The sequence below is a fragment of the Siniperca chuatsi genome, linkage group LG21 (genome assembly GCF_020085105.1).
Source record: "Siniperca chuatsi isolate FFG_IHB_CAS linkage group LG21, ASM2008510v1, whole genome shotgun sequence".
NCBI lineage: Eukaryota > Metazoa > Chordata > Actinopteri > Centrarchiformes > Sinipercidae > Siniperca > Siniperca chuatsi.
This window is the reverse complement of record NC_058062.1, coordinates 14739266-14751073: the sequence shown is the minus strand read 5'-3', so window position 1 is coordinate 14751073 and position 11808 is coordinate 14739266. Positions and strand designations below refer to the sequence as shown.

Sequence of the window (11808 nt, the reverse complement as noted above, 5' to 3'; positions counted from 1 at the left end):
GATGATGATGATACTGGGCCAACTTACAAGATTTGGAAGAGAAATTTTGCTTTTAAGTCAAAAACTGAAGCTTCATCGTGAATATTTGCTTTAGGATCTGTCCCTCAAAGCACTCTGGGATTTTATTTGTGATTTCTTCGCAAAAACTATGTTTACTGTTGATCCTTGAATAAACCAGTTCATAAACTGACATGTCTTTGTGATGTTTCCCACCATGTTATTGTTTTATTTGGAAACACTAACCAGTTACAATTAGAAAAGAACTTTCTATAGGGATAGTGCTATGATCACATTAGTAATTCAAGGCACATGCGATGCTTGTTGGTAGAAGAAACAATTTACAACAAAGTGTCACATTTTTGCAGAACAGATTTCCTCAGTCTGGCACATATCTGTTTTATAGTTGACCACAGAAACATGAAAGATTATTTATGGTACATTCAAGTGTTCACTGCCCTCCAGTGGTCACAGTGTGGAACTGCACCACAGCGTTTTTATTCTGTACAATCAATCATCAATGTGTACTAGGCCTTCTCACTAATATTAGTTAGTTATTATTATATTTAGTAGTCAGAAGTTAAGTGAGGCCTAGTACTTTGTTGCCATGACAGCGTTTATATTGTAATCACGAGTATGCATGTACCAAAACGTCTGTAGTAACTTATTTTGAATGTTTAAACCGGAAGTTGAGCTATGCTATTGTGTCTAGCTTGATGCTACCTAGAGGGCAGTGCACTCGTGACTGTAAATACACGCAGGTTGAGTTCGGTTAAATTATGTAGAGGGCAAAGAATGGAGGACTTGGCAAGTTGATTCATCTTTGTAAAAGGACAGTGGTGCTGCGTAGTTATCTAATTACCTTTTTAACAGTACAAATTGTACAGCATGATTAACCTAGCTAGCAAGAAGGCTACTGAAAAGTGGCCTAAGTTACAGCCACAGATGCCATTAGCTGCCTCCGTTTGTCACATCGCGGTTCCTTCAGTTTAAAATATTGTAGACGGTGAACTGGTCTAACCTATTTGTTGTGTCTATTTATAATTGAGCAATTTACTGTAGTGTTGCAGTTCCTCACTGTGGCCACTGGAGGGCAGTGAACACATTCACGTGAAATGTCAACTCCACAGAGTCAAGGCAGACACATTGACTCTACTACGTTTTCCGGTATGAACCTTCAAAAAAAGTGCGGTGTTTTTAGTAGTCCACTGCAAAAGTATGTTAATAGAGAATAAAATACTCAAAGACATGATTTATCGCCCTTGTAGACTGATCTGTTATATCTCATGTAATAAAATTATTGAAAAAGGACACAGAATTTATTCACTGACTTAATTCAGGATGGTTGATTTTAATGTCACCATGCCAAGAAAATTAAAATGACATCATCAATATTGACTGTTTATTTTCCAGATTTTTGTTCTTTGCCTACTTGCTGGGGAAAATCGTCAAAGGGCCAAGAGTTACAGTGCCACAAGCCATGATATCTGAAACATTAAAATCAAAATGTTAATAGGACAGCATTTGTTAGGACATTTGCACAGAAGTGCAAGTTTACACTATTTAGGATCTACAGCTTACCTGCAGGGATCAGACGTCTCAGATTTGTCTCATCGTTCCAACTTCTGCTACAGGTGCTGTCACAACATCGACACACATCATCACTCCCATCCACATTTTTCCATCTGATGAGAAAAGTATACAGAATCATTAAAAAAAAAAAAAAAAAAAACTTTACAAAGCTTTAAACTTTACAATTACAACAGTAATCTGATCTGCTTTAATATACTTGCAGAAGACATAATGTAGTTCTGACTTGGCAGAATATTTGATTCCCAGACCCGCAGGTTTTACTGTCACAGTTTAACTATTGTTAAAAGAAAATAGATAAATGACCAACTTTTAATCTGAATTTGCTTTGGCAATCTCAAATACTTTAGATTTACAAAGCTTCACTTAATTTTGTAACATATGGCCATTTAATTAAACAGATTTGGTTTTCAGGGATGGATATTTTTCACCTGCAGCAAACCAGAGTCAGCATATAAATACATACAGTGACTAAGCTGTACTCTAACATATTAGATTTGAAATGAAACAACAACCAACATTAAAGGGCTGACTTTAAGCTTTAATTTGAGGAAGTTGAAAGACTTATTTTTGTGCATGTTTTGAAGATGTGCCTTTTGAAAATGATCCACTAAAAGTCTAGTAGAGGCAAAACTTTCCAAACCTGTTCAAGGCTTTGTAGTAAGGAGCTACAATCCACAAAAGGAAAAATAAATAAAATTACCTTGAATGTTCATAATTGCAGGCCTTATTGATGGGGCAGCTCTTCCACATTTCAGAGGTAGCTTTCAGCTGGCATGTGATATATATCTATTTAAAAAAAAAAAGAAAAAGGAAACCACAGAAGTGTCATTATACAACCTTGGAGCATTTCCAAATATGCAGGTCATGCAGGTTTATAAGTGGCTCACTGAGTTCCTTGAATCCTGGTGAAACAGGAAAGCATCAAGCTGCAGCTGAAGCGAATAAGCCCTCGTTCTGGGCTGGAACAGTGTGTTCGATCCTCCCTCTTTTGCATCAACGAGGCACCTGACAAAAATCATTCTCTCATGCACGGCAGAGGCCAATTTGTTGTTTCATAGTGTATACCGAGCTGCTCCTACCCGTGGTTTTCAATGAAGTAGTATCTGGGGACTGATGTTGCGTCAGGTGACAGAGTGGCAACACAGCTGTCGATGAAGAGTCGTCTTCGTCCTGAATCGGGACCAGTGTAAGACGCCTCGAGGTGCAGGGGGTCTCCGAGGTAGAAGACGCTGGTGAACATCTCACTTGTCCAGTCATCTACATGTAGACACAAAAACGTCACTGCATCCACACTCATCAAGAGAAAGAAAAAAAAAAAAAAAAAAACAGTTGGAGTCCACACGTACCTGTCATCAGCTTGAGTGAGAAGTGTCCTGTTGAATACTTTGCAGGAGGGGAGAGGGTCAGGGGCGGCTGCTGCTGCTGCTGAGTGTAACTGCTCACAAAGTGTGTCCTGTCCCAGAAAGTTAACAAGTCAGCCATTATGAAGAAGTCTAAAACAGCTAAAAAAAAAAAAAAAGGGTCCTCAGTGTACAATAGAGGGGTGAACTTTCACCTTTTATAGTGACAGGAAACAGGAACTACAGCATGGGTCGTCCTTGTGATGCCATGGTAACTGGCAACTGGTGAGATTATCAAATTGTTTGAGTAGATCACAGAGTCCTCAGATATCTAGAAACAATACAAAAAACAAACAAAAAAGAAAAACAAACCATTAAAATCTACAAGCAAGTCAAAACAGAAAAACGCATCATTGTGACACTGTCAAGCATCAACAGCTTACAGTTAATTTGGAGCCACAGTCTTGCAGTCCAGCTTCAATGACATATTCAGCGTCACCAGCAGCAACTGCTCGGCACTGGCTGCTCTGTGAATCCTCGGTTTCTCCCAAAAAAAGCTCTCTAGGAGACACAAGACGTCCATTTTTATACAGGTCAGCCTTCACCACGATGATCATGGACGCCTCTGTGCATTGCACACGGACAGCGGATCCGTCATTGACCTGTGGTGGCCCGCTCATGTTTTCTGCATCAGTTCTTAATGTCCCAGTTTTAAATTCCCTTCCTTCGGGACTGATCATGGGCCCATCTTTCAAAGACCGAATGGCATCTGCAACACAGAAAGCAAGTGATATGAGCAGCGCCAGAGAAGCAGAGTTACCTGCGATCACCATTGTGCTCCTGCTCAACCCTACTGTATTTTAAATAAGATGCAGCAGATTCAAACATTGGAGATAATCCTCCCAGTAACTCAAATACTTCCCGGTTCAGCCCAATCAAATCACATGGAGAGGACAGCTGGAAGCAATTACTCATTAACCAATGGGGGTGCAGTCACACTGAGATGCATGCATATGATTGACCCACAGGCGACATTATATGGGTACCTATCCAGAATTGACACTGATGCTTCTTCTTAATGGATCAATATTGAAATAGATATGCACTAAATCTTTTGGATCATCACTGTAAATGTTGCCCCATTTCATTAATCTTATTCTGGGCAACACTGCCAAATCTGAGACATGATTTTTGTTCTTTACATTAAAGTTTTTATTGATTTTTAAAAGATAGTGTTGCCTGGCAGCAAGAAAACCTTCATGTCATTTCAGGGTTACAGGTGTAGACGCAATTACAGGACATGGTGTAGGAAATAAAAAAATGAGTTGTATAAATACAAATCAGGTAAGTAGCACACGCAGAAGTGAGCGACCCAGTCCACAGTAAAATGAGAAGAAAACCTGTCGCATTCACAGCAGGTTTTTGGCTCCATATTGGAAGTCTAAACTCCATCCATCCATCCATCCATCCATCCATCTTCTTCCGCTTATCCGGGGCCGGGTCGCGGGGGCAGCAGTCTAAGCAGGGACTCCCAGACTTCCTTCGCCCCAGACACTTCCTCCAGCTCCTCCGGGGGGATCCCGAGGCGTTCCCAGGCCAGCCGAGAGACATAGTCCCTCCAGCGTGTCCTGGGTCTTCCCCGGGGCCGCCTCCCGGTGGGACATGCCCAGAACACCTCCCGAGGGAGGCGTCCAGGAGGCATCCGGATCAGATGCCCTAGCCACCTCAGCTGGCTCCTCTCGACGTGGAGGAGCAGCGGCTCTACTCTGAGCTCCCCGTGTGACTGAGCTCCTCACCTATCTCTAAGGGAGCGCCCAGCCACTCGGCGGAGGAAGCCCATTTCGGCCGCTTGTATCCGCGATCTTGTCCTTTCGGTCACTACCCAAAGCTCATGACCATAGGTGAGGGCAGGAGCGTGATTGACCGATAAATCGAGAGCTTTGTCTTTCGACTCAGCTCCTTCTTTACCACAACGGTCCGATACAGCGCCCGCATCACTGCAGGCGCTGCACCGATCCGCCTGTCAATCTCACGCTCCATCCGTCCCTCACTCGTGAACAAGACCCGAGATACTTAAACTCCTCCACTTGGGGCAAGGACTCCCCACCCACGCGAAGAGAGCAAACCACCTTTTTCCGGTCAAGAACCATGGCCTCAGATTTGGAAGAGCTGATTCTCATCCCAGCTGCTTCACACTCGGCTGCAAACCGTCCCAGTGCATGCTGCAGGTCCTGGTTTGAAGAAGCCATCAGAACGACATCATCTGCAAACAGCAGAGATGAGATCCTGTGGTTCCCAAACCGGACACCCTCCGGCCCCTGACTGCGCCTAGAAATTCTGTCCATATAAATTATGAACAGAACCGGTGACAAAGGGCAGCCCTGGCGGAGTCCAACATGCACCGGGAACAGGTCTGACTTACTGCCGGCAATGCGAACACAGCTCCTGCTCCGGTTATACAGGGACCGGACAGCCCTTAGCAAAGGGCCCCGGACCCCATACTCCCAGAGCACTCCCCACAAAGCGCCCGGGGCACACGGTCGAATGCCTTTTCCAGATCCACAAAGCACATGTGGACTGGTTGGGCAAACTCCCATGAACCCTCGAGCACCCGATGGAGAGTATAGAGCTGGTCCAGTGTTCCACGACCGGGACGAAAACCACTCTGCTCCTCCTGAATCCGAGGTTCGACTATCGGACGAATTCTCCTCTCCAGTACCCTGGAATAGACCTTACCGGGAGGCTGAGAAGTGTGATCCTCTGTGATTGGAACACACCCTCCGGTCCCCCTTCTTATACAGAGGGACCACCACCCCGGTCTGCCAGTCCAGAGGCACTGTCCCAGACCGCCACGCGATGTTGCAGAGACGTGTCAGCCAAGACAGTCCCACAACATCCAGAGACTTAAGATACTCAGGACGGATCTCATCCACCCCGAAGCCTTGCCACCAAGGAGCTTGCCAACAACCTCAGTGACTTCGGCCAGGGTGATGGATGAGTCCGCCTCCGGGTCCCCAGCCTCCGCTTCCTCTTCGGAAGACGTGACAGCGGGATTGAGGAGATCCTCAAAGTATTCCTTCCACCGTCCGACAACATCCCCAGTCGAGGTCAACAGCTCTCCACCCGCACCGTACAAGGTGTTGGTGAAGCACTGCTTCCCCCTCCTGAGCCGTCCGGACGGTTTGCCAGAATTTCTTTGAGGCCGACCGATAGTCCTCCTCCATGGCCTCTCCGAACCTCTCCCAGTCCTGAGTTTTTGCCTCTGTGACCGCACGGGCTGCAGCACGCTTAGCCTGCCGGTACCTGTCAGCTGCCTCGGGAGTCCCACGAGCCAACAAGGCCCGATAGGACTCCTTCTTCAGCCTGACGGCATCCCTTACTTCCGGCGTCCACCACCGTGTTCGGGGATTGCCGCGCGACAGGCACCAGAAACCTTGCGACCACAGCTACGAGCCGCCGCATCGACAATGGAGGTGGAAAACATGGTCCACTCGGACTCAATGTCCCCAACCTCCCCCGGGATCTGGGAGAAGCTCTCCCGGAGGTGTGAGTTGTAGACCCTGCTGACAGAGGGCTCCGCCAGACGTTCCCAGCAGACCCTCACGATACGCTTGGGCCTGCCAAGTCTGTCCGGCTTCCTCCCCCGCCAGCGGATCCAACTCACCACCAGGTGGTGATCGGTTGACAGCTCCGCCCCTCTCTTCACCCGAGTGTCCAAGACACGCGGCCGGAGGTCAGATGATACGACAACAAAGTCGATCATCGACCTCCGGCCAGTCTAAACTCCATCGATTTTTATGTAAGTCCAAAAAACGTCCCAGGAGGAAGTCCAGTCTTCCAAACCACTTTCTAGTCTACTGAGCATACACACATAGGACGCCATCTTTATTTGCATTTACCCAATCTTTGAAATCTGGCTTTAGTTATCCAGTGCCTCAAAATAATTCTGGAGGCTGAAAATGCACATTTTCATAGATTTGGTATTTGAGTCAAACTCCGGACTGCCATAACTTTGAATCAGAATATTCTCACTACATTCCCATATTCGATGTAGGCAAGTTCCCACTTCCATTCTGCACTGAAACATGTCAGACATGATCATCATATTGTGTGACGTTACTACGGAAGCCCTGAGAGGCAAGTGAGAGAAAAACGATGCTGGTGATCCATTTGTCCAAGTCTGATCTAAGTTGTTTTCTCTTCTGTGTTTATGACTTAACAGGTGGAAAAAATAGGACTACAAGCATTCATGTTTTCTTCCAAGTGAAGTACCAAAAATTAAAATACATTTCTAGCCAAAAGACATGACTGTAGCACACAATATGTACCTTGTGTTTTAAGTGCATGGAGAAATTAAAACTCACCAGGAAGAAAACATGAATGCTTTTAGTCCTATTTTATGGGGTAGTGGTGCACTTCCTGACAAATTAAAAACATGGTTTTTCTTAATGAGACAAATATGCTAAAACTTATGTATCCAGTGTTTGCACAGCAGGGGAAAGAGCACATGCCTTTAGATCTTAGACATTGTTTTTACTGAACCATTTTTCCTTGCTAATGGAGTTAGTGCAGTTTTGGGCTCAGGTGTGTTTGCTACATTTAAACTCTTGTAGCTATAGTGGCTGCTTCCATATGTGATGATAGCATAGATAACCAGGGCTGCTGGTCTTCTTGTGTCCCAAATAATTCTAAGCAGGTTTTGAGTATAGAGTGTTCACACTGGAAAAGTGAAGTATATTCAAAGCAGACAGCATGCATACTAGAGATGGTCAATTTTTAAGTGGAAAATTAAGTAAAAATGCTAATTGGCAGTGAGACTGCCACAAAAAGCTTGGAAAACAAGTTTTAATTGAAACATTTTGCGAAGTTTCATTTGACTGGGGCATTTTAAAGTTGCAGTTGGATTGACATAACCTACAGCTGTGTCCCACATTCATACTCTAGAATGAGTATAATACCCACAACACCTAAGCTTACTATTTAACAGGAAATGAGAATGTGAAAGATAGCAAACAGACCACACATCTAAGTCAAAGTGTTTTTCCTAAGATGCTTTAGGAAATTTTGTAACAGACAATTTCCCCCCCTGTGAGCTGCTCTCTCCTTCATGCATTGTGGAGAAGTGTGCCCATCAGCACACCATTTAAAAAAATCCCAGTATGCATGCAGTGTTTTGATTAACCTTAATTGTTGTTTTCCAGTCTGAACACACTGGAAACCTGCTTGTAATTAATGTAGTATTGATTTGGGACACTGCAAAGTTTACACTTCTATATTCCTACACGCTGCCATTTAAAGAAAAAAAAGGCAGTTTGTTGCATCAAGTCCAAAGTCAAATCAAAAAGCAAGCAAATAGTTATAAATTGTTTATTATCGCTTTGGCTCATTTGTATCTGAAAGGTCAGATTCTGTAGCAGTTGCATTTGACAATATCGTCACATCCACCGTAAACTGAGCAGTGGGGCTGATGTCACTCAGGGCTTCTGTGTCATTGTCCAGTGCTGCCATCTTTGATTTCAAGGTGACCTCAAGAGACAGCTTTTCTAGAGGTGCAGCAACTTCACTTTCTGCATCTCCATCTAATAAGAAAAAAGTTAAATAAATCCTAAACTTCACATGAAGTGACATTTAACTAAACTATTAAGTTTACTTACCTTTTAGATCTGTTTCACTTTTGTCATCTTTATTCTGTTCAGAAGTCTGAACCTCCACCTGGTCTGGTGTAGCTGGCTCAGGAAGCAGTCCCTTCAGATCTAGGACAACAATTTAGTGTTTAGATATTTTGCTTTTTAAAAAAAAAGCCACCTTTGATCAGAAAGTTTGTCAAACTTAACTCATAGAGGTTCTATAAAACAGTTGAGATAACTGCTTGTTCTTATGAACTTTTACCATCTCTTCTTTCATTTATGCCACTTCTCCACTTGCTGCCATATAGTGCAGGTCTGCTGATTTTGTTGAGAATGGGAGGAAGCTCTTCCACAGGTAGAGGCCCACTTTTGTGCTTAGCTGGCAAGACCAGCATTGGACCCACTCTTGCCTCCTGGTGCCACACTAAGACAGACATGCATAATAGTTTTACAAGTCCAAAACTATGTAAAGCCTGATTTAAAAAAAATTACTGAATTGCTCCTCTAAAAACTGTCTTCTTAGTTGAAGGTGATGTTGCTCTGAGTTGGCAGATGCAAGACCAGCCAATATTTGATTCCCATTTTTCATTACATGTCTAGTTTCTATAAGCAGCCCTACCTTTATTGGTCTTCACACTGCTCCTCCAGGAAGTTTCAGGTTCATCCTGCTTCCCAAACCCACGAGGACTAAATGGGCCAGGGCTGCTGGTCTTACTTTGGCCAGCTTCATTTCGACAGTACCCACATAAATAGTTGTTACCATCAGCTGACCGCCATCTGAAAAGGATGGTCATTTTTCAGCACATTTCTCATTTTGTTTAGAGTAATTTGACACACTTCAGACTGATAGCACTTGCCTTCCATTCACAAAAGTGCACGCCTTATTTGGTGCATTTGAATCCATTACTGGTACAGCGTTCAGGTGACATGTGATGTAGAGCTGTAAGAAAGGACAAAGCAAGTGTGGGGGGAAAAACAAAAAAACAATCTGTACATGTGCAATTATGACTTGAGCCAAGTCAAGCCTCACCTCTCCTCTGTCCTCATTATGAAACCTAAAGGCATCAATGATCATGTGGAGCCTGTCATCGTGTGTCCTGGATAAGTAGCGAGACTTTGAACCTGGAAGCTGGGAATCAAGCAAGCACCTAAAAATGCAAAAAAAAAAAAAAAAAAATCACAGCAGAACCAGATGTCCATTTTATTCCATGTGTTCCTCCTAGGCAAAATGAGTGCCTGCATCACCCAACAATGGAACATGACAATGTTTAGGTAAGGGTGGGGTGATACTGCAAAACTGAGCCACACCAAGTAACAGGACCAGCTGCTGGTAAGAGCCTTCGCTTATACCCACTTTCCCCTGTTTCCTTTGTAATTGAAATATTTTCATGCACTAGTAGAATTTTTGTGATATTAAAAACCAAATTACTACTAATATAGAGGGGACAAAAACCCAGCTAAACTAGTCCTGCTAAAAAATAAGTAGCTTAGCAGAGTGGCAGTAAATGGCTCAGCAGCTTCCAACTTGTTTAGTTTGTTGTTAAGCTGCCTTTAATAAAATGCTCCCAAGTGTTTAAACATTAAGTTATTAAGCTAGCTTTAATACTAAGGACAAAGCTGACAAAGACAGTTTGTAGATACTGCATTTGCCCTGCATCCTCACATTGTCCGAACAGTAGTAGAGTCTTTAGGTTTTATGTAACGACTGAAAATCTTCTAAAATCATTGTTTTAGTCAGTCATGTAGCATCAAGCAGGTCTGTAAGCTCTCTACATAATTTACATAAGGTAGTAATACTAAAGTGCAAACAAACATGTAAAGTCAGTGGAGTTTACTTTAACATCAAGCTGCAGCCTTTAAGTGTTTCAAGTGCTTACCCATTTTCAATAAAGACATATCTGGGAACAGAGTATATGTCTGGGTGAAGTGTGGCTACACAGCTGCTCACAAATACTCGGAGCCCCATGTGATGTCCAACTTTGACAGAGGCTTCAATGCTGATGGGCTCCCCGAGGTAAAACACGTTAGCACTTCTTTCATATAGCCAGTCATCTGCACACAAAATAGTAGGCCTAAGCACAAAAAAAAAAGTCTATAGAACCCACAAGATAAGTGAACAAGACCCACTTGTCATAATTCTCAAGTTAAACTCCAAGGTTTCCACTGCAGCTTGGGTAGACATGAAGGGGATCCAGGTAGGCGTGAGTGAAGAACTGGATAAACTGTACTTCCTAAGAAACAAAACAAGCATTTAAAAGAGGGAAGCATTGCCCACATCTTTAAAGTTGATCTTTTTAAAAAAAAAAAAAAGAAAAAAGCAGACAGACCTTTCATAATAACACTCAATTGGAATTACAGCCTCATCCATTCGTATCACCCCATCTGGAGAGGCCACAGGAGCGTATATGAGGAGGTTTGTGTAGGCCAGAACAGAGTCGTACATCTGTGGGTAGTAGATATGTTTAGAACCAGAAGGTACAATAAAATGCCTGAACTGCAATAAAACAGTGTTACCCAGTGTTTGGTGCCGCAGTCCCCTAGTCCAACAATGATTCTGTATTCTTCTTCTGAAAACGCTGTAGCTCTACAATAGTCATTGTGCTCCACTCCAAGGCGAATCTCATCCTTATTTACAGGTGCTCCAACTCCAAACATGTCAGCTTTGATAACAATCTCCAATGAGTCTGGATGGCAGATCACTTTAATAGTGTTCACCTGCTTTCCTTCCTCAGCTGGAGCCTTTTGTTGCTGATGCGCTGTGTGTTCAGAGCTCTCTGTCACCTGAGGTTTTTGAAGTGAAGCATATTGCTTATCAGATTTTGGTGGAAAAGCAAAAGATGGTCTAATGCAGATTCCTGAAAAAAGGAGTCCAACAAGGAGGTTAACACAAAAATATAACAGCTCCATGAATGCCACTCAAAACAGCAAACCAGTTCAGACTGCTCCTGTCTGACCTGCTGTCTGAGCAGCGGGGCTTTTTAAACTTCATGCAGACAATCAGCAGCTCTGCACACCTGAGTCTAATCATCCACTAATCAGCTTACAATTGGTTTTACACCCACTGAGACTCAAGACAAAAGACTCATATGAAGCTGATATGTTTAAAAATGTACACACATTTGCTTCATTGCTTGTTTCAAAGTTCAAACATAAAGACAAAATAGAAAATGCTTCCACATAATTTACATAAAGTAAATTAAGTTACTTTAAAAAAAATATAAATCCATGGCATGCACAGCCACAGTAGTCGA

At 43.3% G+C, this 11808-nt stretch overlaps 2 protein-coding genes across 3 annotated transcripts; both read right to left on the bottom strand.

The window, feature by feature from the left end:
• Positions 1-1328: 1328 nt before the first annotated feature.
• LOC122869219 (zona pellucida sperm-binding protein 3-like) lies at positions 1329-3865 on the bottom strand. The gene is made up of 8 exons (XM_044181980.1): positions 3374-3865; positions 3146-3261; positions 2937-3043; positions 2670-2847; positions 2478-2595; positions 2291-2376; positions 1579-1682; positions 1329-1484 (listed from the first exon to the last, which is right to left on the bottom strand). Exons 1-8 carry the CDS (start codon positions 3761-3763, stop codon positions 1426-1428), a joined length of 1158 nt encoding a protein of 385 aa, XP_044037915.1. The 5' UTR covers positions 3764-3865; the 3' UTR covers positions 1329-1425.
• A 4418-nt stretch (positions 3866-8283) lies between these two features.
• LOC122869216 (zona pellucida sperm-binding protein 3-like) lies at positions 8284-11522 on the bottom strand. 2 transcript variants are annotated; one of them, XM_044181977.1, is made up of 10 exons: positions 11072-11522; positions 10885-11000; positions 10685-10788; positions 10435-10609; positions 9588-9705; positions 9415-9497; positions 9177-9334; positions 8820-8981; positions 8585-8683; positions 8284-8509 (listed from the first exon to the last, which is right to left on the bottom strand). In XM_044181977.1, exons 1-10 carry the CDS (start codon positions 11462-11464, stop codon positions 8301-8303), a joined length of 1617 nt encoding a protein of 538 aa, XP_044037912.1. In that variant the 5' UTR covers positions 11465-11522; the 3' UTR covers positions 8284-8300. The 2 variants fall into 2 exon arrangements, with proteins under 2 accessions (XP_044037912.1, XP_044037913.1); XM_044181978.1 differs by having other exon boundaries at positions 8419-8535.
• Positions 11523-11808: the final 286 nt, after the last annotated feature.